This window comes from Lepidochelys kempii, chromosome 9 (assembly GCF_965140265.1).
Source record: "Lepidochelys kempii isolate rLepKem1 chromosome 9, rLepKem1.hap2, whole genome shotgun sequence".
Lineage (NCBI taxonomy): Eukaryota > Metazoa > Chordata > Testudines > Cheloniidae > Lepidochelys > Lepidochelys kempii.
Window position 1 is genome coordinate 61,848,066 of NC_133264.1, and position 27,336 is coordinate 61,875,401.

The 27,336-nt window shown below is 48.1% G+C and overlaps 2 protein-coding genes across 4 annotated transcripts in view; both read right to left on the reverse strand.

Moving 5' to 3' along the window:
* Window positions 1–3,717: 3,717 nt before the first annotated feature.
* GLOD5 (glyoxalase domain containing 5) lies at window positions 3,718–16,328 on the reverse strand. Of its 3 annotated transcripts, none has more exons than XM_073360682.1 (4): window positions 16,268–16,328; window positions 11,182–11,346; window positions 9,798–9,953; window positions 3,718–7,887 (listed from the first exon to the last, which is right to left on the reverse strand). In XM_073360682.1, the coding sequence occupies exons 2-4, from the start codon at window positions 11,323–11,325 to the stop codon at window positions 7,738–7,740; spliced, it is 450 nt and encodes a 149-aa protein (XP_073216783.1). In that variant the 5' UTR covers window positions 11,326–11,346; window positions 16,268–16,328; the 3' UTR covers window positions 3,718–7,737. The 3 variants fall into 3 exon arrangements, with proteins under 3 accessions (XP_073216783.1, XP_073216781.1, XP_073216782.1); XM_073360680.1 differs by lacking the exon at window positions 16,268–16,328 and adding an exon at window positions 15,894–16,074; XM_073360681.1 differs by lacking the exon at window positions 16,268–16,328 and adding an exon at window positions 13,028–13,112.
* Window positions 16,329–19,245: 2,917 nt separating this feature from the next.
* Window positions 19,246–27,336, reverse strand: part of LOC140917568 (exocyst complex component 1-like) — a 60,505-nt gene continuing 52,414 nt past the window's right edge. Inside the window, exons 14-18 of the mRNA XM_073360683.1 lie at window positions 26,334–26,574; window positions 25,102–25,285; window positions 23,712–23,911; window positions 20,519–20,713; window positions 19,246–19,894 (exon numbers count right to left, since the gene is read on the reverse strand). Of these exons, the coding sequence (XP_073216784.1) occupies window positions 19,739–19,894; window positions 20,519–20,713; window positions 23,712–23,911; window positions 25,102–25,285; window positions 26,334–26,574 (976 nt within the window). The 3' untranslated portion in view covers window positions 19,246–19,738. The remainder of the gene's footprint in view (window positions 19,895–20,518; window positions 20,714–23,711; window positions 23,912–25,101; window positions 25,286–26,333; window positions 26,575–27,336) is intronic.

Consider the following 27,336-nt stretch of genomic DNA (forward strand, 5'->3'; position numbering starts at 1 on the left):
ATCCTTACCAATTTGCACAGGTGACCACAGACCCAAACCCTTGGATCTGAGAACAATGAAAAAGCATTCAGTTTTCTTAGAAGAAGACTTTTAATAGAAGTAAAGAAATCACCTCTGTAAAATCAGGATGGTAGATACCTTACAGGGTAATTAGATTCAAAACATAGAGAATCCCTCTAGGCAAAACCTTAAGTTACAAAAAGGACACACAGACAGGAATAGTCATTCTATTCAGCACAGTTCTTTTCTCAGCCATTTAAAGAAATCATAATCTAACACATACCTAGCTAGATTACTTACTAAAGTTCTAAGACTCCATTCCTGGTCTATCCCCAGCAAAAGCAGCATACAGAGAGACACAGACCCTTTGTTTCTCTCCCTCCTCCCAGCTTTTGAAAGTATCTTGTCTCCTCATTGGTCATTTTGGTCAGGTGCCAGCAAGGTTACCTTTAGCTTCTTAACCCTTTACAGGTGAGAGGATTTTTCCTCTGGCCAGGAGGGATTTTAAAGGGGTTTACCCTTCCCTTTATATTTATGACAGATGCAAACCACTTTTCCTCTCACCCCCTGGTCTGTATTGTTGCTGCTGGCTGTTAAATGTGGTTGTGTCCCATACCAGAGATGGGTGCATTTCAGGGGTGGCCAAAGTGATTGCTACAGACCATGTTGTTGGTAAAAGCTTGCAGTGCATGCTGGGATCCTTCTGGGAGAAAAGCTGTGTGGAAACAGAAGCTTCCCAGAGTACATTGTGAATTAGCAAGCCTCCTGAGTGCTGAGCAACAAAATGGCAGGCCTCACTTATTACGGGGAGGGGAGACAAAGGGTGAAATCCAACTCCACTCAAGTCCTCCAGAGGCTTGGGCATGGGGAGTTTGTTTTAACTTTGAAGTCAGGATGCCTGAGGCGAGACTGCAAGTGCAGGCATCTTTGATGAGGATGAGTGACCTGAGGCCATGAGGACACTGTCTACCTTGGGGCTGGAGCAGATCAGGTGTGTGAATACACTGCACCTAGCTCCTTGGAAAAGTGCCACCCATGTTTCCTGAGGTCGGGTACCAGCTAGACTAACAGCACACCTGGAATCAGGGCTCTGGGGCTGCCCATTCTTCTGGCTGAGCAAACCCCAGGGCCACACCAGGAAAATATTAATCTCTTAGAACTAAAGATGGGGAAAAATCTATTAGGTTGCTCTGTGTCCATCTGATGGGAAGCAGAGCGGGATTGCTCCCTGTGAGGATACACCCAGACCAGCTTTACGTGATCCCAGGGGTGGGGCACTCGCCAATTCCACAGTTAGATCTCAGTCGAGCTGGGAGCCTAGAGCACATGACTGGAGCAGGGCGAATAATGAACACTTCGGCTTGCTGGCAGTTCTGAAAACCATGACAAAAAGGGAACCCCTCATTTTGCGTCAACCTGAAAATAATTTTTTTAGTGAACTGAAAATAGTTTCAGTTTGGGTTGAGTGAAAGGTTCATGCGACCCACAATGAAATGTGGAGTTTAGATTCTGAGCAATAAATAAGGCAATTTCCTAATACCCTGAAGTCATAACAAATTGCCACTGATGTGAGTCACTCCCATCCAGTGCAGAATACACAGAAAGGTTAAGTTGCCCTGTGAAGTTTTACAGGTGAGCAACATTTATTGACCAGCTGATGGCAGTGACAAGCTCTCTAACGAAGCAAGATGTCAGAACACCAGTCCATTGCCCTTGTAAATAAAGAGCAACCTGCGAAGGTATTCAGAGCTGATTTCCTGCTAGGTCTAAGAATGAGCCACAAGAACATAGATGGGGGGATCCACGTGTCTAGCTACAAGGTAGAGATGCCTGTACCAGGCATTTCCTCATTCTATCACCCAACTCCAGCACCTTTGTACCACATTTTCAAAATGTGGGGCCAGATTTTCAGCTTGGCTCCCACTTGGGCACCTGATTAAGGATCAGATTTTCAGACACGTTCAGATTCCATTGTGACACTTAGACCCAGAGTCTCCAAAGTGTCCAGGGGTGCAAGTTGGATACTCAGGTCTTCTGAAAATATGGCCCCAATTATGGGGGCTGAGCCCTTCTGAAAATTCCAGTCTAAGTGCCTACCCTTCACTGCCAAAGCACACACTAGACATGTGCAAAATGGGAACATCATGCACCAGGGCTATGTTTGTCCACAAGCCCCAATTTTGCATGTAGCCTATCACTGTGTGAGTGCAACCTAGGTGCCTTAGGACAAATTGTGCTCTTAGTTACACTGGTGCAAATCAAGAGAAAAATCAATGGTGCAAATTCCAGAAATACACAAGTATGATTGAAAATGAAACCCAGTTCCTTGTCTTGCAACGTAGCTCTTGAATTGGTTTTCATGAATGTTTGCAGTCCATAGACTGTGTTTCAGTCTGCCAGTGAGATGCTTGAACAAAAGTTGATAAACACCAGCAAATCTGCACTGTGGAATAATAATAACCAGCTCTTATAGAGTGCTTTTATCAGTCGATCTCAAAGTGTTTTACATATAAAACTTCATCTTGATGTCTATCCTACGCACACAGATGGCAGCTGCCCTCCGGGGCTCTAGCGGCAAAGGAATCTCACATATAATGATGGGTGCTGGGTTAGATAGAGAAGTGCGTGTATAATAAAATTATACCTACACAGGGAAGAGATTTGTTGGCTGGCTCTTTAAGTTCGCAGACAAAGGCATAACAATATCCAATGGCTGGAAGCTGAAGCTAGACAAATTCAGACTAGAAAAAAGGTGCAAATTTTCAACAGTGAGGGTAATTTATTGGTTTCAGAGTAACAGCCGTGTTAGTCTGTATTCGCAAAAAGAAAAGGAGTACTTGTGGCACCTTAGCGACTAACCAATTTATTTGAGCATGAGCTTTCGTGAGCGAAAGCTCATGCTCAAATAAATTGGTTAGTCTCTAAGGTGCCACAAGTACTCCTTTTCTTTTTGGTGATTTATTGGACCATCTGACCTAGAGATATAGTGAGTTTTCCATCACTTCTGTCTTTAAATCAAGATTGGACGTCTTCTCTAACTCAAACTGGAGTTATGGGCTGGATGCAGAAATCACTGGGTGAGGTTCTATGGCATGTGCTATTCAGGAGGTTGGAGCAGATTATCATAATGGTTCCTTCTGAACTTAAAATCTATGAATCTGTATCAATAGCAGCCATTGGTTTAGCTGAAACTCCGATTTCACTAAAACGTTGTCTCTCCACAACCTTCATACATTCAGGGTTTTCTTACAGATAGCAGCAGGAAAGAAAACCAAACAATCTGAGCATTTTACGTTTTTTGTTTGGGATGTAGAGATGATTTTTAACTGCATCTATCTCACAAGTCTTTCCAACCTCCAAGTAGCTTTTACTTGCGCCCTTGTGGGTGACAACATTGCCTTCTTCTGGCAAACTCAAGAACTGCTCCCATGTGCAAAACTCCATAAAATAAGAAGCTACATCATCAACGCCTGGCGTGGCCAGCTTGTGTAAAAAGCTGGATTTAGAAGGAATACGCAGCCACGTGCATTCGTTTAGCCACCCACATGAAAGGTGAGTAGTGGCTTACAGTGCGACACCAGCACGTGTATAATGTTAGATCGATTTCTTGAATATGTGTGACGTTAATGTTTGCAGTGTGGAATAATACCCGTCAAATTCTTAAAAAGAAAAGGAGGACTTGTGGCACCTTAGAGACTAACCAATTTATTTGAGCATAAGCTTTCGTGAGCTACAGCATCCGACGAAGTGAGCAGTAGCTCACGAAAGCTATCCGATGAAGTGGGCTGGAGCTCACAAAAGCTTATGCTCAAATAAATTGGTTAGTCTCTAAGATGCCACAAGTACTCCTCTTCTTTTTGCGAATACAGACTAACACGGCTGCTACTCTGAAACCTGTCAAATTCTTAACTCTGCTGGACACCAAAAAGCAGGGACTCAATACAGACACATATCTCACATTACAACAATTGGTGATCCACTAACTCTCCTTGTCCTATGACTGCAGAGGTGCTAACTGCTTGCTCCATCTTGAATGGCCTCTTGCAACTCCTTATGCTTAACATTGTATTTAGCTGTGACACTTCTGTGTATTGAGCAGCTGGGCTCCCGCTGGGAGCTCTGTGGGAAGCCCACAGCCTGGGTCATCAGTGCTAGGCAGTGAGGTTCCAGCTGTCGGCACTGCTGGGGCTCACAGCTGGAATGCCCGCCCCTCACTCAGTTTCACAGCTCCTGCTGTCAGTCACCCTGACAGCCAACGGGCAATTCAAGGAACGCAGTGTCTTTACAGACACTGCATCGCCTGAACTAAGTCCATCTAAGCCTTATGCCTCTCACTGAGGTGGCTTTACTAGGCCGGTGTAGCGGGCAAGTTACACTCAGGGGTGGCAGGTTTGTATAATTTTTGGTGGTGCCCAGAACGGGTCCAAGTCCCATCCCCCCACCCCCACCCCACCTAAGGCTCTGGGAGGGAGTTTGGGTGCAGGAGGGGTGCGGGCTCTGGGCTGAGACAGAGGGTTGGGGGGTGGGAGGGGGTGCGAGGCATGGATCTGAGCCAGAGATGAGGAGTTTGGGGTGCAGCAGGCAGGCTGCCCCAGGGCTGGGACCAGAGAGGAGGACTCCTCCCAGCCCTCTCCCCACTGGCAGGAGTGAGCTCTGGGGGAGGGGGAGGAGGAGGAGGCCCCTCCCCACCCCCACCCCAGGCACAACACTCACCCAAGGGCCCCCCCCCCGCTGCATCTCAGGAGGTCCAGCCAGGATAAGCCTCAACCCCTCTGAGTCCCCTGCCGGGGGGGAGAGGAGGTGGCTTCCACGCACCTCCTCCCCTCCTCCCTCTGCAGGCGCAGCAGCCGCCTCACTCTGCCCCCCAGCGCCTCTCCCCCAGCAGCTGGCAAGGGAGCACAGCGCAGAGCTGAAGGGGGCAGCTGCCCGCGGCCTATGGCAGGCAGGGACGCTCCGGGGAGGCGCACAGGGGCAGGCCGGCCCCGAACATTGGTGGTGCCAGGCCCCCCGGGCCCTGAATTTGTTGGAGCCCGGACACCACGGGCCCATACAACTCACTGCCCCTGGTTACAGTGGCAGGAGGAACATGGTAATGTGTACACATTGCTTACATAGTTAGGTCGACGTAAGCTGCCTTACATCGACTTAACTTTGTAATGTAGGCATGCCCTCTGATTACCTTTCCCAGACAGGCAGAAGAGTACTGTGGAGCTCGAAAGCTTGTGTCTTTCACCAACAGAAGTAGTGTCCAATAAACGGTATTTCTTCGCTCACCTTATCTCTGAAGCTAATGCTCATACAAAAGGACCCTTAGTGCTGGCTAGAGTCAGGCAGAGGTTGGCGAGGGGACATGCAAGCTTCCCACACAGCTGTACTCTGCAGCGCCCTCTGCTCTTCCAGCCCTGGGCTCCACCCACACAGCTCTGCCAGTGCACCTCCACCCTGACCATTGAAGTGCTGCCCCCCCAAAAGCTGCCATGCACCTCGGTCCTGGCCTCAGGCACCTGCTGCTATTCCAGCACCAAGCCTGTCGCGAGCAGAGACTAATGAACAGGCCAAGTTGGGCATAATTGTTTTTGGTCGGCCAAAATGAGAATTTTAGCAATTTCCTTTCAGCCTGACAAGGCTGATGATTCCCTCTGAACCTGAAATCTTGCCTTGGGGGCTCAGATTTTGCATGTGGCAGTGGCTGTCACTAAGCATACACTTGTTTGAGGCCCCTGCTCTTGTCCTACCAGGGAGATCTGAGCACTTTCTATCAGTGTCTCACTCCCAGGCAGCAAGAGAGTCCAGGCCCAGCCAATCCTGAGGCCTTGTTTATGTTCTCCTCCCCCAACACCCGCTCTCGTTCTCTGTGCTCTTCCCAATCCTCAGGTCTTCCTTTCCCTGCTACCACTGCCAGGCCTTTTTATTTTAAATAGAGACTGCTCTGCTTGAAGCAAACACCCTCCTTTCCATGCTTCACCTATCTCCTTCTCCTTCATGCCTCTACATATCAACCAAGTCAGCCACTTACTTACCCTTTGAAACCTGGTCTCCCAACCAGGGCTATCTGGCATGCAATCTCTGTACTGCCATGTGCCACTGTAAATCTCCTCCAGGGAGGGATTCTCTTACCTTGTGGGGATTTGAGCAGCAGGAAGCAATAGTTTCCTGTCTCAGGGACACTTTCCGTGCAGTCTCTCCCATCTGAAGGGAACAGATCGGAGATCCACCAAAGCATCTGATATACACACCAAACAGCATTCAGTAATGGGATGGAGTTGAAAGAGTAACCAAGAGGAAAAGCTCCATATCTCAGGTCCATCCAGCCCGTATCCTGAGCCATGCAGACCAGTTAATGGGCCAGATCCTGCTTTGGAGCTACATCAAATTACAGCAACAGAGGATCTGGCCGTATATAATTTCCTCTGATGGGCTGATTCTGGTCTCCAGCTAGCTCAGCAGCTATTGTCACTTTCAGAGTCCACATTAAGCAATGCTGCCATCTAGTGGTTGATTCATACTTGATTTTCCTATACTCTTGCCCTTATTATTAGGGACCTACTAAATTCATGGCCATGAAAACCAAGTCATGGACCGTGAAATCTGATCTCCCACCGTGAAATCTGGTCTTTTCTGTGCTTTTACCCTATACTATACAGATTTCACAGGGGAGACCAGCATTTCTCAGATTGGGGTCCTGACCCAAAAGGGAATTGCAGGGGAGTCACAAGGTTATTTTTTGGGGGGGAGGGGGAGTCATGGTATTGCCACCCTTACTTCTACACTGCCTTCAGAGCTGGGCTCCCGGCCAGCAGCCGCCGCTCTCCAGCTACCCAGCTCTCAAGGCAGCACCGCCGCCAGCAGCAGCGCAGAAGAAAGGGTAAAAGTACAGCAACACCCCCTACAATAACCTTGTGACCCCCCCTGCCCACAACTCCTTTTCGGGTCAGGACCCCTACAATTACAACACCGTGAAATTTCAGATTGAAATAGCTGAAATCATGAAATTTGCGATTTTTAAAATCCTATGGCTGTGAAACTGACCAAAATGGATCGTGAATTTGGTGGGGCCCTACTTATTATTAATGATTATTGCTTTATTAGTTGCACTCCATTAGTGCCTCAAAGCACCATTCGTGGATCAGGACCCACTGCACTAGGTGCTGTACAAACACAGAACAAAAAGATGGTCCCTGTCCCAGAGAATTTACCATCTAGGAAAACTTCTGTTGGTGGGAGAGACAGGCTGCCAAGCCACCCAGAGCTCTTCTTCAGGGCTGAGAAAGGTGCTCCCAGCTTCACAGCAAAATGAACAGTGGAACAGATTGTTTAGCATAAGTAGTTAGCACATATTGCAAGGGACCTTTCAAGATAGAGTGGCCCGTTAACACCTCTGCAGTCATAGGACAAAGAGTGTGTGTGTGTGTGGGGGGGGGGTTAATGGGTAGCAGATTGTTGTAATAAGCCATAAATACAGTGTCTCTGTTCAGTCCCTGATTTTTCAGTGTCTAGCAGAGTTATGAATTTAAGCTCCCATGTGTTGTGCAGGTTTCCTTTGAGGATGAAGCCTGGTATGTCCCACTATATCAGGAGCCTGGCAGAATGGACATAGACACAAGCTGATGTGTTCTCAGTTTGCAAACCCCAAACCCCATCCTACAATACATTGCAAATGAACAAAGCAAAATCATGGCCTCCTCTGCTTGCCTCTAGTGTTGAGGGGGTTGGGGGGTGATGGAAAAAGGAGCGTGACTAATGCTTCACTCTGTCGACAGCCAAGTCAGTGCGGTAGTTGGAAACCTCAATCAGGTTTTCATCAGGGTCTCGGAAGTAGATGGATGTGATTGGCCCAATGGCACCGGTTCTGGGCACTGGGCCTTCTTCAATAGTCACACCACAGGCCTGGAAGGAGAGGGAAGGTATGTTTGGTTTTCAGCATTAACAATGGTTTTCTAAGGGGCTTGCTCCCAGTCCTCCCTCCTTCCCCCCCACCCCTGCCCCCAGGCAGATGGTGGAGCCATTGTCCAAGCACCTCTCTGGCCATGGTTGTTCTGATTTAACAGTGCTGCCGTGCATTTCCCAAGGAGAGGGGCAGATGGTGAAGAGGACCTAGAAAAGCACTAGGTGTTGCCAAGCAGGGCGCTAGCTGCTCTTCAGCCCTGTGATCCCAGCCTGTGGCACTTGATGGCTGCACCTCCTGGCAGACAAACTGTTCAGCATTCAGCACTAGAAAGGGGAACAGGACACAACCCATAGATTCAGGTTCACTGGTGAGCTAAGCCAGGCTTTGCCTATTAAAGGCTATTATTGCATTAACCCCTTATTCTGCCAAGTCCCTGGGTTTATCTGTCCATGGGCAGGGGGTGTGGGTGTAGGAAGCAGAGAGTCACACAGGTAATGAAAAAACAACGAGGAGGACTTGTGGCACCTTAGAGACTAACACATTTATTTGGGCATAAACTTTCGTGGGCTAAAACCCACTCCTCATTGTTTTTGCTGATACAGACTAACACAGCTACCACTCTGAAACCTGTCACCACACAGGTAATGAAATAGACCTTCAAGAAGACACAGGTATAACTGCCCCTCCCATACTGCTTAGATTAGATCCCATACTGGATTAGAGTAGGGTCTTGGATTTCCCAGGTGGGTGGCTGGGTGACAGATCTCATGCTGGATAGTAAGAAAATCTGAAATCTCCCAATCTCCAGTTCCATATGGTGACTTCCTTGAGAACATCTAAATTCATCTTACTCATGTGCTTAAGCTCATGTGCTCTCTGCTCTGAGTGACTTCCATGGACTTTGGACCCCTAATGAAGAGAATCCCCTTGAGTTCAGTGGCAAATGCTCTGCAGACCTGCGCAACCGGCTAGGCCGTCAGTTGCCCCTGACAGTGATCCATACAGCACAGCACTGCTGATGTGACTCCTTGTTCCTTATGACTTCCTTGTGCTGTCGAGCAGAGAAGATAAAGAGACACACAACTGAGCTAGGTTGGACTGCAAAGCATTGTGGGTGGATGGGGCTGGACATATGGTGTATGGACAGAAAGAAGGGGCCAATTACATAGACTAGTAGGTGATGGGTTTGATGTTCTGAAGGCAAGCAATAAACAACACTGGCCAGTGATATTTTGGCAGGTACTGGGTTCTTCTTTCCCAGGCCTGGGGGTTCTCTATGGCTCTGTCACCTTACCTCATCCCTGACCTGAAATACGCACCACTGTTCTAGTCCTGCCCTTAGTCTCCCTTCACCACAGCTCTGCGGATGCCCTTCAATTCTGTCTCACAGCTCCCCCAGCTATTCCAGTCCGGGGTTCCCCAGGCACGTCTCTGCTGCTGACCTGCAGCTCCATCTGCTATTCCAGGCCTGGGGTTCCCACGCACAGTTCTGATGATGCCCCTCAATCCTGCCCCATAGACCCTGCCCTGCCCCCAAACGTCCTGCTACCCCAGCGCTGAACCTGTTATACAGAGATTTTCAAATGTAACATGTTTCAAATGTTATACAGAGATTGCAAATTTGAGGTTTTGTGATATAGAGCAGTACAAAGCCAGGAGATTCATGCTCACACACTGAACTCCAGGTGTCTGGTTCTCCTCTTCCTTACAACCCCTTTGATCTGAGTGGAATTACTCCTGATTTACACTGCTGTAAGCACAAGCTGAATTGGGCACCAGGTCTCCAAGATGACAGGGAAGTTCGCTAGCCCTTACCCTACCACACCTCTGGGTTTATTCATTCACATCAGGCCCATGGCAGTATCCCATGAGACATGTGGCCACTTGGGTGAAACACAGTTTGCCCAACCTTCAGGTGTCCCACTAGCTGGTCTAGCGAGGCGTCTGTGATCAGGCAGACGTCTATGGAACCAGGAACTGGTCTGTGAGCCTTGGGTTCAAACTCCTTCCCAGCCTCGTGGAGGTTAAACTTTTGGTTCCCAAAACGTAGTGCTTTCCGGTTGCCCTGTCACCAAGGGAAGGAGAGGATTAATGTACTGCCACACAGAGACCTCCCTCTCTGAATGCCAGGATTGCAAGAAAAACCCTGGGCTGGGGAGTGAGCCACCAGGGATACTGCTCTGAGAGAACAGGAAAAGTCTCCTTTGACAGGTAGGAGGAGTGTTCCATTTCTGTACTCAGTATCACCCCCTTGTGGAAAGCAAGTGGAACTTCTGTTCCATAGCACAACAAGGGACACAGGAGTGAGATCTTAGCACTGCTATAGCTTTACAGACATGGGAGGAGAGGGAGACTTTCAAAGGCCCAAATGACAGTTTGGTGCCTAACTGCTGCTACACATGTCTTTGGAAATGTCACCCAGGAACTAACCAGCCCTCCCAGTGGCTCTGTGAGGTCAAGCTGGTTTTTAAAAAAAGTGAATTTAAACAAACAAACAAAAATGGATTTCAGTTTTTTGGTCCAAATTTGAAACTTTGCTGAAATGTCTAACTTCAAAGCTCTGCAAGCTGCTCTAGAACTGGGGGGAATACACAGGAGAAATTGTGTAATGGTGGATTTTATTTATTCATTATTTTATTTATTGCATTGTCCTAATAGGCTACTCAGACAAAGTTTTAAAACTCTGTGGGAATTTGTTATGTACAATACGGTAGTTAATTTACTTCAAGATGTACCAATGAGAACAGATACACAGCGTCACTGGTGTACAGAGCCCTCACCTCCAATCACGTACCGCGTGGGTTCAGTTGCCCAGCAACTGTCCGGTCTAACTGAGCTCAGAAGTTAGTCAGGGTTTTTTTTTTTTTTTTCAGCTGTGTACATCACACTATAACTATATCTGTATGTAACAGTGAAATATAGAGAGATGGCTAAAGACAGGTAGTGTTAAAGAAGAACACTTCAAGTGTCAGTGAGCAGAAGGGCAGGGGTATGCGGGCAGCTGGTAGATGCAATAAGAAAAGTTTGGGAACCTCTGCTCTAGGGGCAGGTTCTTCCATTATTTCCTGCTGTAGGGTCTTCTGTACCTGCCTCTGACTAAGCTGCTGCTGACTTATGTCAGAGACAGGACACTCAGTCAGATGGGCCATGGGCTGACAGTTCCTACAATCCTCACTCTACAGATGGGGAAAATAGAGATGCCTTGCTCACTGTGACGCAATAAGTTAGTGGCAGAAGCAGGACTAGAACACAGGACTTTTCATATCCCAGCTCCGTCCTGCTCCTCAGATTACCTTGAAAGTGACCACTTCCATACCCAGGACTTTGGAATAAAAGCCTACGGTGTCCTCAATGTTCTTCACAGTCAGCACCAGATGATCCAGTCGCTGGATAAGACATGGAAAGGGGCCCTCACGCTTCTCCTGCCAGGACATCATCTGAGAGCCAGGAACCAGAGACTAAAACGGAGTAGAAATAAGTTTAGTGAGATGCAGGGACAAGCTACCAGATCATTTCCTAGTTGGGCTGGCTGGGGACATGGGGCTAATTAAATGGAAGCAGAAGCCAAAGTTGGTTTTCTTTCGGCCTGTGTCTGGCACATGAAAAATATGTTCTCCTCCTTCAGATGCTTCCTCAAGACCCACCTGTCTTGTGATGCCCGATCCAAAGCCTACTGAAATTAATGAGAGACTTTCCATTGATGTCAATGGACTTAGAGTCAGTCCCTAGAAGAATCAGCCAGTGAGTGAGGGCTAGGAACATGGGCAGATGGGATGGCTGACACTTACCCTATCAACATATGATACAGTAATGAGGCAATCCTGCCTGGAGCACGTGCCTGAGGCAGGCCGTGGCACTACAACTGTGTCTGCCTCAGTTTCCCCTCTCAGCTAACCCAATAACTTCACTTCAGGCTCTCTTGACATTGTAATACCCTCCTTTGGGTTAGTTTGTTATAAAAGCTTTGTGCAATGCAGTACATAACACAAATCCAAACCATATAGTCCATTTCTCAACCCAGTGCAAGCAGTCATGAAAGTTCAAGACGTCTCTTCCCTTGCCCCACATACCACCCCTGTTACCTGTCAGCTCTGTGTTCTTGGGGAACCAGGGCACAGTACCCAGCCTGTCTGACTCACAAAGGACCCGCCCCCCACCCCCAGCCTCTGCTTGAACCGAAACCGATCAGAAGAAAGACTTACAAAAAGCAATGAAAAGGCAGTGGGAGACACACCTAAACCCCTGGGACAAGGGTGACAGGATGAAGAAAGCTCCCTTAGCCTCATTTGCATTGAAGATGGGTCAGGGAGGCATCTCCATTAGCATACAGAATGGAGAACAGAGATTCCAAGGCAAGAACCACACGGACCTCTGGGACCAGAAAAGCAGGGAAGCACTGCATGATGGGGGATCTCTGCTCCAGATGTTAATGAACCCACGTCTGCACACACCCAGCTCAGTAGTTACCAGACCCATTCTAGTAATAAATCCTTTATTGGTGTCCAAAATACTGAAGCTGCCTAATTGCATTGTGAGCTCCCTTGAAAGAACACCGCCCATAGCCAGGAATGATCAGTTCCTATTGTCTAGCTCAGTGGTTTTCAAACTTTTTTTCTGGTGACCCAGTTGAAGAAAATTGTTGATGCCTGTGACCCAACGGAGCTGAGGATGAGGGGTTAGGTGTGGAAGGGGGTTCAGGGCTGGAGCAGGGGGCTGGGGTGTGGGAGGGGGTCAGGGCTCTGGGCTGGGGGTGTGGGCTCTGGGGTGGGACCTGGGATGAGGGGGTTGGGGTGCAGGAAGAGTGTGAAGCTGGTGCTCTGGGCGGGGGCAGTGCACAGAGCCCCGTGGTCCCCCTGCCTATGAGCTGGACCTGCTGCTGGCTGCTTCTGGGTAGGGACTACTAGTTTTACTACTGGTTTTTACTGGCCAGCTGCCAGGGTCCCTGGGTGCAGAGCAAGGTGACCCAGTGCCTTGCATTCCATGACCCAGTACTGGGTCGCAGCCCGAACTTTGAAAACCACTGGTCTAGCCTGAGCAAAACAACTTTGGTATACTCCCTTGAGCCATCAGTTTACCCATAAACAAACATAGTGTTCTCCCTTGAACCATTATTGTTTCCCTACAAAAACCCCTACTCACACACAAGTAAGGGTTCTGATGCCTAGATCCAAACTCTGCATCCGTTCCGTTGGGACTTCATCTTCTCCTGATTGATTGTGCTGGGGGCTCTGCCTGTCTCCAGCACTCTGGACTCTCAGATACCACCACCACCTGGGGACCCCGACCAGTTCAAGCTTCACGGAGTGGTGAGAACCCAACTCTCTCTCTCTCTGCTTTTTTTCTACTCTAGGTATAGCTTTCTAACCCAGGCTTGTGTGATCAGTTATAGTGTTCTAAACCTGACTTTTGTAATAAAATTTAAGCTGGATTTAATATTGTAACTGTTTTGTTTGTTTGGCTCTCTTTGGATGGTTATTACCTGGCAATAGATAACTTTTATGGTTCAGCTGGTTGCTTTCCCTCTCTCTCTCCCTCTCTCTCTTGTGTTTTTGGCTTCCCCATTTACTCTGCAGCAACACTCCTCTTACCTAAGCTAAAGATCCCTGTAGTGCCCAAAACTCCTGTGGGGTTTGCTCATCCAGTGAGTTACTTCCGGAACAATTGTAACGTGAAAGTGGGGATAGGGACGTGCGGAACCTGGGACATATGAGGGTGGCATCTTGGAAGTGCCACTTGACCCAGGCTGCTGAGTCCAGGGGCATATAAGGGGTCAGCTTGGAAGTGCTGATTCACCCAGTCTGCTCAGACGGGCTCTGTTCATGTGTGTGTGTGTTCATCTGATTCTGGGGCTGGAGGAACCCGGCCCTGGGGAACCTAGGTCCTGCAGGATAGCTCCATTGGGAGGGGACTTGCAGAAGGGAGAAGTAGAGCTCTATATGAACACACAAGTGACACAAGCAGTACATTGATAGAATTACGGCACCTCCCCTCCCAAAGAGTAACCCTAATAAATAAGTGTACCCTAAAGTCACGGGCAAATCTGGTAACACCTCTCATTGCCTTCAGCCATGCCTGGACTCTCTATTAGTCTTCTTCTGTCCTTCTGCCACCTCAGCCTTTCCAAGTGGACTGAAACTCTGCTCTTCCTACTGGGAACCCCCGGTGATACCCTGTCCCGCATATGACCCCCTGTACACCATGTTCACCACTTTTGTAAGGTTATGATATATTTTGTACAAAGTATGCCTTCTGAGGTATCATTTGCAAACTCATAATCTGCTGAATATTACCATCCCATTGAAATGTGTGTAAACTCACTGCATGTAAAATTATGAGATTTCGCTATATGATTGTTACTGAAATATGTTGTAGTTCTTGGTAACACCCACTAACTATTTTCTCAGAGACAAAGGCGCATTAGCACACCAGAGACAGGCCATTTACAAATGGCTTCTGAGCTCAAAAAGGTTGTGAACCACTGCCCTACAGCACAGGGCTCCCTATTACGCTTAGAGAAAAACAGATTAACAGCAGATTTAAGTTACTTGACTCAGTAAAGCAAAATGTTTGTTTCTCCAGTGACTGGGAATGCTTCTGAGTCAACCTGCAGAAGGAAAATAGCACTTTTGGGGATTTGAGAGGTTTTCATTTCATTTTCAGATTGATTTTACAGGAGATATTCAGGTCTTGTCTAGTGTGGAAGACTCTATGTAACACTGAAGAACCAGGAAGAGTATGCCAGCATCCATAAAATATAAGCAAAACCTCTTTAATCAAAAGGGGAAATAGATTTAATTCAAAATGCTAAACTCTTTGTGTTTATATCTGTTTAACTCAAACACTCAATTAACAGTCAGGAAAAAGTGCTCTTTGTTAAAGGTCCGACACTTGAATTAAGTTCTGACACAAGTCATAATCCTCTTCTCTGAGGCCCTCAACTAGTCCCCCAGCAAAACCAACATGCAGTAGACACAACACTTCTGATTTTTCTAAGGTTAAAAAAAACAACAATGGGGGAAAGTAAACCCTCCCAGCCCTTTCCATTACACAGTGACAAAAACACCACCAATAATCCCATAACTTTTTATCTGGGGCCAGCCATGAAATAAATAAATCAAGGCATTGAGACACAATAGGGGATGATGTAATTGCCATATGAACTATATTGATCGTTTATGCAGTATGTGACTCTTTATACACACTCACTGAACTCCCGTTTTATAAGTACACTGGCATGTCTCAAGGTTATCCTGCACCATAGTAAAAGTCCCGGTAGCCCACCTATGCTAGCCCTCCCACTGGTGCAGCTCCAGCAGTGAGTTGAGTTTAAGAAAAATGATAGTATAGACAGGTTTCAGAGTAGCAGCCCTGTATAGCATAGATAAGGTTTCCAAGTCCTGCCCAGCCTGGCGTGAGCTGACTGTAAAACCTGGCCCAGATTCCCAGAAGGCAAACCTGGGCAAGTCTCCTCTTTGTTCATGTCAAAGTCACAGTCTGGGATTTGGAGGCGATATCCCGAGGTCACCAGAGTTACAAAGGCAGAAAGAATTTCCCAAATAATATACGCAAGGCTTCAGAATTATCCAGATCTGTGGCTCTCCTGCTGTTTGCACTAATTACAGTGAAAAGCTGTGTGACACTGCCGTTAAAAATTCACCGGCACTTCCTTGAGCTGGCATTTGAAAATGCTGAATCAAACACCCTTTAGATTGAATGCAGTCTCTGCAAAGTCCCATGAATGCCTGTGGACCTGCGTATGTAGCACTCAGAATCCTGATACATTGGCTTTGCTTTCTGGTGTTTGCAAGAGCTGATTTTCAGTAGAGCAAGCACTCAGGATGTTTGCTGTCTGAAGACACAGCTTGTCTCTGCAATCTTCCCCCCAGCCCTAGCCTCAGAACCATTTGCAGAGTCACTGTCTGCGCCTCTAGAGTTAATATTTAAGTGTCTGCTCTCAGCAAATGAACATGAGTGAAATGTTGGTAGGGAAAAAAAGGCAGAGTACCTGTACGCAGTGAAGACAGGCAAGCTCAGCAAAACAGCCTGAAAGAACACTGTCCCCTCCAGCTAACCACTTCTTGGTCCCCAGAGCTGAGCTGTGCTGGGAGCAGAGTTCCCAAGGAAAAGAGACAGAGCGAGTAGAAATAAAAGCCCGACTCCTGAAAGCTGCTCCCTCCCCTCCGTGAAGACCTTGGTTTCTGTTCGCATAAAGCAGCTGACCAGGTTGGGGTCAAAGATCTCAGCCATTTCCCCAGCTTTATGAGTAACACACACTTGCTTCTAAAATAAAGAATGCAGGCTCCCTGTGAAATAACACAGGCTACAGGGCGCTCCCGGAAAACAGAAACTGGGGCACACAGCTATAGTTCTTGGGCTTACCCCAGCTGGGCAGGATATGCCTGCCTGGGAATCACCAGGTGCATCCTACTCCTTCCCTGCCTCCAGGGGGCGCTCTGTGCCTCTGAGACAGGCAAAGGCCATATTGCCCCATCAGGCTGTGTGCACACACAGTGCCCCCCAGGGACACTAGAGCATCAATGAGGTGGGAAGGAATTGCCCAATCCCTGCAATTATGCACAGTCAAACAGGTTCATGGTGGTACTTGCTGATGTCCTGTCCACTGTAGAGTTCCACACGTTCCCAGTGGCAGTGCTAAAAGGGCTTCAACAAAGCCTGAGTGAGTACTACTGAGTTTAGAGTTTCTGGGTGTGGCATCCATGTCCCCTGGACTGCAGGATCCCTCTCCAAGCAGCCACACTGGCTACTGATTAACCTGAGTAGAACCTCTAGACTTTTCTCCACTTTGTTCAAGATTCTCCACTCTCTGGCTCTGCCTTATCTGTGTGATTTGATCCATGCTGCTCTCCCTGCCCTCTGAGCTCATGGTTCATCATGGCGTAACTCCAGCTCCATGCCAATGATGTCAGTGGAACTACTCCTGCCTAAAACTGGAGCGACAAACTTGTGTGCCATGCCTGAGGTGCTATTCTCAACTTCTCAGCTCATCAGTTCTCTGGGCTTCTCTTCGCTCACCCGAAGCTGGCAGAATGCGCTCCCATTTGACCTTCATGCCACTGACTCTGTTAGCCTTTTAAAGGTCAGACTTAAAACCCTGCACTTCCACCCAGTTAATTCTGGTCTCACGTCCTGCACTTGTCATCTTCTTTGATAGTTTGGTTCTTCAGCACCTGCTACATGTGAAAGATGTTTTGTAAAACCAACAGAGAACAACATTATGAGCTGCTACATCCCTGCAGAAGATTTAGGGCTTGCTCATTAATGATGCATCTGATGAAGTGAACTGTAGCTCACGAAAGCTTATGCTCAAATAAATTGGTTAGTCTCTAAGGTGCCACAAGTCCTCCTTTTCTTTTTACCTCTGAGACGATACTGTTATGACTAGGAGAGAGAACTTTTAAACCGGAGGGAAAATGGTGAACTGCCTAGACCTTGCCTTTTCCTTTGACTGTAGAGTGCCTAGCACACATGTATAATAACCAGATTCGCAGGGACTGGGTGATGCCAGTGACTGGTGCATTATCCCTTCATCCTTACAGAGCAGAATTCCAAGGTACTTATCTATTCCAATGCTTTGGAAGTGCCTGTCTAAATAGCTAAGCACCTTCTGAAAAGCACAACATTCAGATGCACCACTATCCAGGATGAACTTCCTACCTCCCACAAAGACCCCTCCTTCCACCCACTCATATCTCGACAACCTAAGTCATCAAGGACAGTCTGGGAAAACAGCTAGGCCTGGCAATGTGCCCTGGAGCTCAGGAAATCTGGACTCTGTTGGATCAGGGCTGAAATCTAGCTGAAGGTGGAGGATGATTTTGTGTATAGTTGTGTTAGCATTTTAGAGCTGTGTGGATACTGGTTCCTCTCACAACACCACCTTGCAGTTTGTCCCAAGAGGAAGTCTCAGCTTAGCACAAGCTCAGGCCTAGAATAGAAAGGAGAGTGCTGCATGCCTGGATGAGGTGTAGCTGTTGGGAGGAAACTAGCATAACCCCTGCCCACGATATGCCAGGCTTTACAGCTGTCCTTTTCCGTCTTTGGGCCTGCTCCCTCTGAAATCAATGGCAGAGCCCGCATGCCCTTCAGTGGGGGAAAGAGCAGGTCTTTTTCAATCACCAAATTCATACAAAATTTGGTAGGGTTTTTAAAAAAGATTTTACTTTGTATTGAGCCAAGAGCTTCAGATTCATCCCAGTCCCCGTGCCTGAGTTGACATCCCATACAACACAAGGTGACCACGCTGGGATACAAGAACAGGTCAAAGCAATGAGGCCAACACTGAAAGCCTTTTATTGTCTTGTGATACTGTCAATGGGCAGACAAGCTAAATTAGGTAAGAGTGGAAAGATCCCTGGGAAATTGCTCCAGGTTGTATAAGAGTTTTTGCCCCATCCTAGGAAATGAAACATTTATAACAACGTCACATAAAATAACTTTTATTTTTAAACTCTTTGTACAGCAGAATTGATAGATTAAATAACATCTGAGATGGCTAACACCATGCATACAGGTGCGATGGAAAGCCCTTTATGTTGCAGTGCGTCATTCATAAGCATGGATCCAATTGTTTCAATGCAGCCAAAGGAAGAAACAAGAACCACCCCTTATGGCATGTCCAGCTGCTATTGGGCAAGCCTGTGGAAATTATCTTGGTGAGCAGAGAGATGGTTCATTTCAGACATATCAAAGAGAGAACGGGCTGCTCTGGTTTTGGACTCTGAGGCCGATCCGGGTGTCTCTGACCCCAGTTCTGCTTAGATCCTGACTGGGAGGAGGTGAGGAGACTTGAAAATAAATACAAATACTATAACTGCCATCAAAATGGCTACAGATACATCTAAAAGAAAGGGACAGGAGAGAAGTGAACCACCATTTGCCCGCTGCTGCGGAAACCGAAGAGCTGGCCGGAAGCAGGAGAAAGGGACATGACCAGCACAGGCTCTGCTGCAGCTTTGAAGTGCCTGTGGAAACTGCAGACAGGAGGAGAATAGCCCATTCATACCAGAATTGTGGGAGACGCTGAGCTATGGAAAGGAAACAAACTTTGTGCTTTGTATAGGCAGACCTAAACCAAAACCTCAAACCCAAACAACCATAAACATTAGGGGTGTTGGAAATCCAAACCCATATCCAGATTTTACAAATGATCCTTAGTTTTACAATGGGCTGCTCCAATCCCCTAGATCTGGACTCCCTGGCATTTTGGGGCATTTGAAATCCAGACCCAAATTGTTAACTGTGGATCCATCTCTAGTTTTATTTAAAACCGGGTATGTTGAACGCGGAAGAGAGATGAACCGGAATTAGTCAAAGTGGCCAAAAATTACATTCCCACTTGGACCCTCCTATAAATTCATAAGTTCAGAGTTGCAAATATATCATGCTTCTCTCCCCCATCTGATCAATGCTGTGTAACTCAGCATAAAGAAGCTGAAGGGCGTGCTCAGAAAGGGTCTAATGAGCATGGGTTGCTCTAGGATCGCCCACTCTGACAGGACGTTACAGAGCAGTGCTGTAGGAGGTGACAGTACTCACCTTGAGAGTCACAGAAACCCAGCATTATCAGCTGTGCATGGCTCCATTGGGGGAAACGGAATCCCAAAGCTTCCCTCTCAGGGAAGGCCAATTTTTAGGCTGATGACTGAGAAAGTTCCCCTTTAATTCAGTAGATCCCCATATTGGGTTAAACCTAGGCTGAGAACTCTTGTGCCAAATGTCAGTGCAGAATAAATTTCCACATGGTCATTTTGGCTCCTTGGCTGCCGATGGAGCTTTCTTGGCACCAGCAGGAGCTGTTGTCACCACGCGCCTAGCCAGCAAGGATTGCTTTCACATGCTAGACTGAGTGATGGTGATGAAATAGTTCAGCAAGTCCTCCATGGTGAAGTCCATTGTGATCCCTGACCCTGGGTAGCAGCGCTGGATCAGGTGCTCGAACTCTCGGTACTGCTGTATGAACTCCTGTTCCATGGCTCGCCAGACCACCTGCAGGTAAAACACTTGGAGTCAATAACCCCTCTTACTGGGAGCATCCTATCCTGCTCCCCTCAGGGGCTTGCTGCAGTACAACGTAACCATGCACACCCACAGAGGCACATGGTCTTCACCGCCTGCTGCACAAGTGCAACCACCAGCCCAAGAGGAAGGGACATGCACGGGGCTGACCTCGGAGCTTCTTGGCTCACATCCTCAAAGGCACTTAGAAACCCAACTCCCACTGAAATCAATGAACGTTGGGTGCTTAAATACCTTTGAGGAACTGGGCTCTAGGCCCCAGAAGTTGCCTAGTAAGAGTTCCCTCTAAGGGAGCGGAGATAAAGGAATTCCCACTAATTTTCAAACTACTAAGAGAAGCAGGGAGCAGAGACAGGTCACTGGGAAGAGGGAGGAGAGAAATAAGAGAGGGTGGTTTGAGGAGAGAGAGAGAGAGAGGAGATGAAACAATGGGCATGAAGAGGGAGACAATGCAGTGGGAGTGATGGTCAGAGAGATGAAGCTAGGAGGTCCCCTTCCCTCTGCCATTTATTGTTGCCTGGCAAGCTTGGCCCCCAAAACACATGAAGCTACCACTGCATTGCACCCTGTGAGCGATGCCCAGGCCATATTTACCGGCAGGAGGTTTTCCTCGGGGGAGAGATACTTGTAAATCTTCCTGTAGAGAGTATCCAGAGCTCTCTTCACCTCCTTGCCAGGGTACTTTTCTATCACCTTCCGCAGCTCCTGCTTGCTGTATGCCAGCTGGAAACTCACTTCCTCTTCTTTCACTCCTTGAGCCACGCGGGTTTTCACCCCCTCGAAGAAATGCTGGGGAAGCAAAGGAGACAAATCATGCACCAGCTGTTCCACGGTGTGATTCTACTGAGCTCTTTTTTGGCTGACTCCAGAAGCCTTTTGTCCTGCCTCTTGCTGGGTTTTGACTGAGCAGATCTGACCGTTCGTGCAGAGCCAGAGTCTTTATGTTCTGCAGAGGAGGATGCCTTTAGCTCTCCACACTCCATGCTCTGCAAGGAGATTGTTGTAGACATCTGCATCCTGTAGCAGCAACACTGATGCTACCTGATATTTGAAAAGCAACCTGTGGTTCTTTTTGCTCCACATACCTCATCAACTATAAAGGTTCTGGCATCCAAATATAGCTGGTGGTTTTATACAGGCTGCATAAAGCAGAACAGAACACAGGTTTCTCTTCTGCTGATCCAGGATACTGGCTCCACAGTGCTGGCAGTAGGAAAAACTAGATCCTGGAGTTTGTCTCTATCATGGGGTGCATACAAACCCCCCACCCCCCCGTTCCCATAGCAGCCACACATGGGTTAATAGGCAGCTACGGTTACTTTCCCGGCTGTGATTAAGTGGCTGACCAACTATAGCTGAGTTAAAAGGCTTCTCCTAGCAAGACCAGCCTTCCGGGGAGCGATACTCGAGGAATAGAGCTCCCAGGAGAAGGCACTTAGGGAGAGATGTCCCAGGTGCCTGGAGAAGGAGGAGGCCCAGCCTATGGGTGGCTGCATGCTGTCAGAGAGCCTGAGGGGACTCGGCATCAGCCTGAAGAAAGTGGCCCAGGGAAACAACAGCGAGTCTATGGGAGCAGACCCTGCTGCTTAATGCAAGGTCCCTGGACTGGAGGTGGGGGGCCTGAGTTCCCCGACTGACACTCAGAGAAGGGGAGGCAAAAGCCCTGACACAAAGGGGGACAAGGACTATTGAGTCCACGGTGGGGCTGAAGGCTTGGGAAAGGGTTATTAGGCTTCTGCTTCATTGGCCTTGTTCTCCCCCTGGAAGGGGTGGGACTATAAGCAAGCTGGGCAGAGAGCAGAGACATGAAAAGGGGCAAATCACCCCAGGACTGGAGTGACCACTGACAGGGGGCGCTAGAGTAGAAGAGGTTGGTACACCATGCCCGGTCCTGAGGGGTGCACCAACCGCTGAGTGACTCCCCTGCTGTCCCATTGCTCCTACGTCCCCCAGACTTTCAGTGACACTTGGGGCTTGTTCACACAAACACTTACTTGGTGGGAAGCTGGGGTGTAAATCTAACCCACACTTGCCTGCAGCACACCAAGCGGCTATACACGAGGGAGCTGTTAGCGCATGGCAGCAGGGTCCACATGGATGGTTAGTTGCCCAGCACCCCAGCTTGATGTGAACGAAGCATTTGCATGGACAAGCTCTTACACCTTCTAAGTGAAAAGGGGACTTACGTTCCTAACTCAGCTAGTCACTTTTGAAAATTTTTACCCCATGTCAGTCAACTAAGCAGCTCATAACTGAAAAGTCACATGGGGAGCAGCTGTGGGCAGCAAAGCCGCTGCTCAGGATTCCTCTCCCTGAGCAGAGCACTGCTTATGGACACCACAAATGTCGTCATTTTCCCTGGCCACCAACAATGAATTCCACTCCGCTCTCATCAATGGAAGATAAAACAATTAGCACGGGCAGTGAGTTGACTGAAGCTGTGGCTGGTGTCATAGCTGAGTAGATCTTCCAGGGGCAGGAGGCATTTGACAGCAAAGACCAGAAGCAAATCAAAACCAACAGGCATTTCAATTAAGTCCAGCTGGGCCTAGCTTTTATTAAACGTTATAGGCCAATGAGCAGGTGGGTGAGCATTAATCAGAACAGCAAGGGGTTAGTGGAGTGGTAAGGAACTATGGGAAAGGGCTGAATGTCCGCTTGAGTGGAGCCACGCTTTTAGCTCAGTTAACAAATCAATCACTTGGGAAACCTGAAATTATGTTAGGAGGCTCTGCGCTAGCAGCCATCCAGAAAGAACTGGCATCAGCCAGCCACAGACATGCAGCCAAAAGAGAAAGCAGTGATAGAAATTTGTCCCTTCAGTTCAAAGCCAATTCAGGTGAGCTGCACAAGCAGTTCTGCTCGCTCACGTACAATAGTGAGGCTGTGTAACCCACCGACGCTAGCGAGAGAGGGCAGCGGTGCACAGACATGGTGAGTGTTAGTCTCACCAGAGTAATTCTGACTTTGATCTCACAAACAGGGGAACCCCTTCCTGTCCTGTCCTCCAACTGTCTCTTGGATGGGGTGTGTGAATCCAATAGAGGGTTTAGTTGCAGAGTGTGTATCCTTGGCATTTTGGGAAGGGCTGTATTAATTTCTAGAGGTCAGAAGCTCTCCTGATCTAGGGCAGAAGTTGAATTATCCCCCATAGGGAAAAAGGATCTCATTCAGCCAATGTTTGAGAAGCACTTTTGACATATAAAGCACAAGATTTGTGCTAATGGATACTAGATAGCAATAGTATTGTATGGGGACAAATGAGGTGAGAGCAAAGTAAGGACTTGTCTACACAGCAGCAAAAGCTGCGTTCTCAACTCAGCTAACTCGGATTAAGATCATGGTGAAGACAGGGCAACTTGGGTTCAAGCCTATAGGACAGCCTGGGACTGAACTCAGGCAGCTGACCTGAGTTGCTGTGTCTTTACTGCTATTTTAACCAGGGAGAGCTAGCTCTGGTTAAAATGCTTTTTTTTCTTTTTGCAGTGTCAAAAGGGTGCTTCAGATTAGCCTTGGGACTTCCTGGGTCATGCCTGCTGGAGGTAGAATGGTTCAGTGGTTAGGGCACTAGCCTAGCACATGGGAGCCCTGGGTTCCAGTTGCTGCTCTACCACCGGGGGCAAGTCACTTAGCCTTTCTGCATCTTGGTTCCCCATCTGTAAAAAGGACTTAACAGGCACGGTGTGAGGATAAATCCATTAAAGACCGTGAAGTGCTCAGATAGGATAGTAAGGAGTGACCTATACATACTATAGACAGAGGAGGTTGTGGCTTATAATGTACTTACGTTGAGTTTCTCCAGTGGCTGTCCCAGGTACTTAATGACATATCTCTCCAGGTGTTCATGGTACCTTTGCTTGGCTTCCTTTCTCTTGCTTTCCAAGCAGTGGATCTTCTTTTGGTACAGAAAGCAGTGGATGTGGTGGAAGTTTTCCATCATGACCATGTCCGTATTGACCTTCAGGTTTGCTGAGGCCAGACTATTGACTAAAAAGAAAGGGAGAAAGCACATAGGCCTAGAGGGATCTTTTGATAATCAAGATGGGGAGGAAGGAAGGGGAGACACAAGGTGAAAAGACAGGGTGAGTTAAGCCCACCATGCACAAACCCAGAAGGGTTTTCCAGAGAGTCTAGGCAAGTCCTATCAGTCCAATCCACAGACTGCTTCAATCTTCCTAGCCCTAGAGTCTTGCCTATAGCTCATGCTTTGGAGCTAATGGCTCTTAGCCTGTCCCATCTGAATGGCTCACTGGTTCCAATACCGGAGGGAGAATAACATCGTAATGTAAATAATGATTTCATGTAATGTATTTTTATTTCCTATCTCAGTAGCTTTATAATAAACGCAGATGGTGCCCTGACGGACCTGGTACTGATTGCATTAGTGAGGCGGATCATCCAGGATAATATGCAAAGAAGGCTACGCCCTCTGCAACAGGGAAAGGTGCTAACGTAGCTTTCCAGCTTTCAAAGTCTGGGCATCTCTGAGTGATCTACAACTCAACCTTCTGTGTGTGTGTGTGTGTGTGTGTGTGTGTGGAGGGGGGGGGCTCAGGATGCTTCCACAGCATCCTGAGCCCCTGCCAGGCTCAGAAGCAAGAGACCAGCTTTGAGACCCACATTAGGATCTCTTGCATGGCAATGCAGAGTGCAACCTGCAAACTACCAATCTCCCCCTCTTTCTCTTGGCAATGTACAGCAGTGCTTTTTGGGGGAGACCTTCTTTCTGACAACTTATTCCAGTGACTCTGCACCTCCTGAGACTGTTAATATTGCTCCTGTGATCTCTCTGCTTCGGTGTATCTACAGCCAGGAAATGCATTCTCAGCCCTCAGCTGTACTGGGTTTGCACTTGGTGCAGCTCAGGAAGGAAGGAAGAGTGACTCTAGGCCACCCCTCTGGGACCCCAAACAAGCTCTTGTGTGTGGGTGTGTTTTTCTGTGCATAGTGCGTACACATGGGTGGCTGCATATATGTGTGTCGGTGTGTGTGAGGGATTTCATTGTTCCAACATGGATCAAGATCCACATTTCATGCTGGCCTCTCTGTGCCACTAACAGAACCAGAATCCCGATCCAAACACCCTGGGCTTTAAAAGAGAGGGTTTGAAATACTGCTCCAGATCTGAATGTTGTGATTCAGGTCTGAGCGTACTCCATTGCTGGCTCTCTACTCACTGCTGCTGAAGACACTGCCCACCAGTTTGGTGTGAGCTTTGTCCAGCTCGCCTCTCCGCTGAGCCCATCTGAACACATCCTCCGAGAAATTCACGAACTCCTCAAAGCGGCTGACGAAAGGCAGGATCCCGCCTTTAGCCCTGCTAGGCACCTTCGCTTCCTCGATTTCTTTGCACAGGACACACTGGGAGCAATAGAATAAAACACAACACTCTCAGACTTGGCCAGTCCCTGGCTCTGGGGTGGGCATGCCAAAGAGCCTGTCAGCAAGCAAACCCCACTAGAGCCTGCATGCCAGCATCACAGCTAGCTGAACCCTGTACTCGTAACCCACAGGAATGAATCAAGAATGATAAAATGGTCAATTTCAGTACTCTCATTCATACGCTTGCAGATTTTAAGGCCAGAAGGGACCATTGGGATCGTCTAGTCTGACCTCCTGCATGGCATACGCCAACAAACTTCACTAGTATTGCCTTCCTCCAGCCCAGAATGACAGCCCTCGAATCCGCTTGCCCCAGAACTGGTACCACATGGGCATTGGCAGGGCAAGCTTCCCCTCCAATGCCCCAGCACTGTGCCACTGAAGGACCACTTCTAAAGGAGAGTGGAGTTCGGTCTCCAGGGATGATTCAATCTTTGATCTCTGGGATAATGCTAAAATAATATTTATAATGCTTATCTATCACTCAGCCTGAGTTGAGACAGCCATGAAGGGCAGGCATGAGTTCCAGCTGTGGTGGTTCTGTGACATGAGCGCCTGTCGACTAGCAGCTAGTGTGAAAGCTCCACGCAGATGGCCGAACAATGACCAGTTGGTAATAACCTGCAGCTCACTTTCAGCCATGGCTAAAAGCATCGAGACAGGAAAGTTCCTAGTGATGCATTTTCAGCCACTGCTTTTAGGAATGTGCTGTTTGAAATCCCTTGGCCTCCCAGCCCTGTGTGAAAGTACGGCCTACGCAGTGTGCCCATACAAGTGGGGGCATCGTTGTGTACGCACTAGCAATGAATGATGCAGGGAAATTTTAATTCTCACAAGAACTGAGGGCCACATTCACACAGGCATTGGCTTCACTGGGGGGGTAGGGAGGCTGACTTCAATGGATCCATGCTCGTTTACTCCAGCTAAGCATCAGGCCCAGAAGCTCTAATTATTCGCACAAAGGGTAAATGCTGACTTGGGGCTCCAGCGCTCCGAGGCGTATCTCTGCTTACGGATGGAGACTCACAATGCACTTGTTGAAGTTGTTCTTGGCCAGGAGCAGGACGTTGCTGAGGACCATGTTGAGGAAGGAGGAGGAGGAGGCTGTGGAAGAGCCCTGCATCTCAAACATGTAGTCATTCAGGGTAACCAGGACCTGCAGGCAGCTAAACTGTTGGACTTTATTGCAGGTATCTATAAATCCTCTCAGCTCTGGCTCCAGGGACCTGAAGATCTCAGACAGCAGCTGGGTGGGCTGCTCTTCTAGTCTAGAATAAGTGTCACAAACAGATAGGGGGTTGGGACAGAGCTGCTCAGGAAGTGGGCCAGCCAGAGAGGTATGGACAGGGTGACAGAAAGACACAGAAAGGTGAAGCTCAAACACAGCCTTTTCGGCCTCACAAACCGGGAGCTAAGAGTGCAGACACCAGATAAACACAAAGGCCCAGATCTCACAGGTACTGAGGTGTTTAACTCCCCTTCATTCCAACGGGAGTTAGGAGCCTAAATACCTTTTAAGGATTTGGGCCAAAGACCATTGGCAAGTCATGTACTACAGTTCTACACCATGGTATTAGTGATTTGTGTAAAGTGATAGCCCTACTGTGACCAGTGACATAACAATAACACTGCGATGGTCAAGGTTTGGATGCCCAGTTCCCAGTGAAATGAATAGCTCTAGGCACACTTTTGACCCCCAGTACAGTGTCCTATCCTGTCCCAAGATACAATACTATCCGAATTCTTGCAGTTACTTTGATAATATATTTGCTCCTATTTCTGTGCTTTGTTTCCCCGTGTGAGCAGACTAGAAGCAGTGATAAAGAACCCTTTCACAAAATCACTCTGCTGAGTAAACACTGGGTACTAACCAGCACTGTCCTGAGTCCTGTGACACTAGCAGGCAAAGCACCCATGTAACATTACAGGCAATTTGACCCAAATTTTGTCCTATTCCACTCTCATTTACGTGGATGTAAGCCATGGGCGTGACTCCTGATTTTCACCAGTGTAAATGTGATTTGAATACA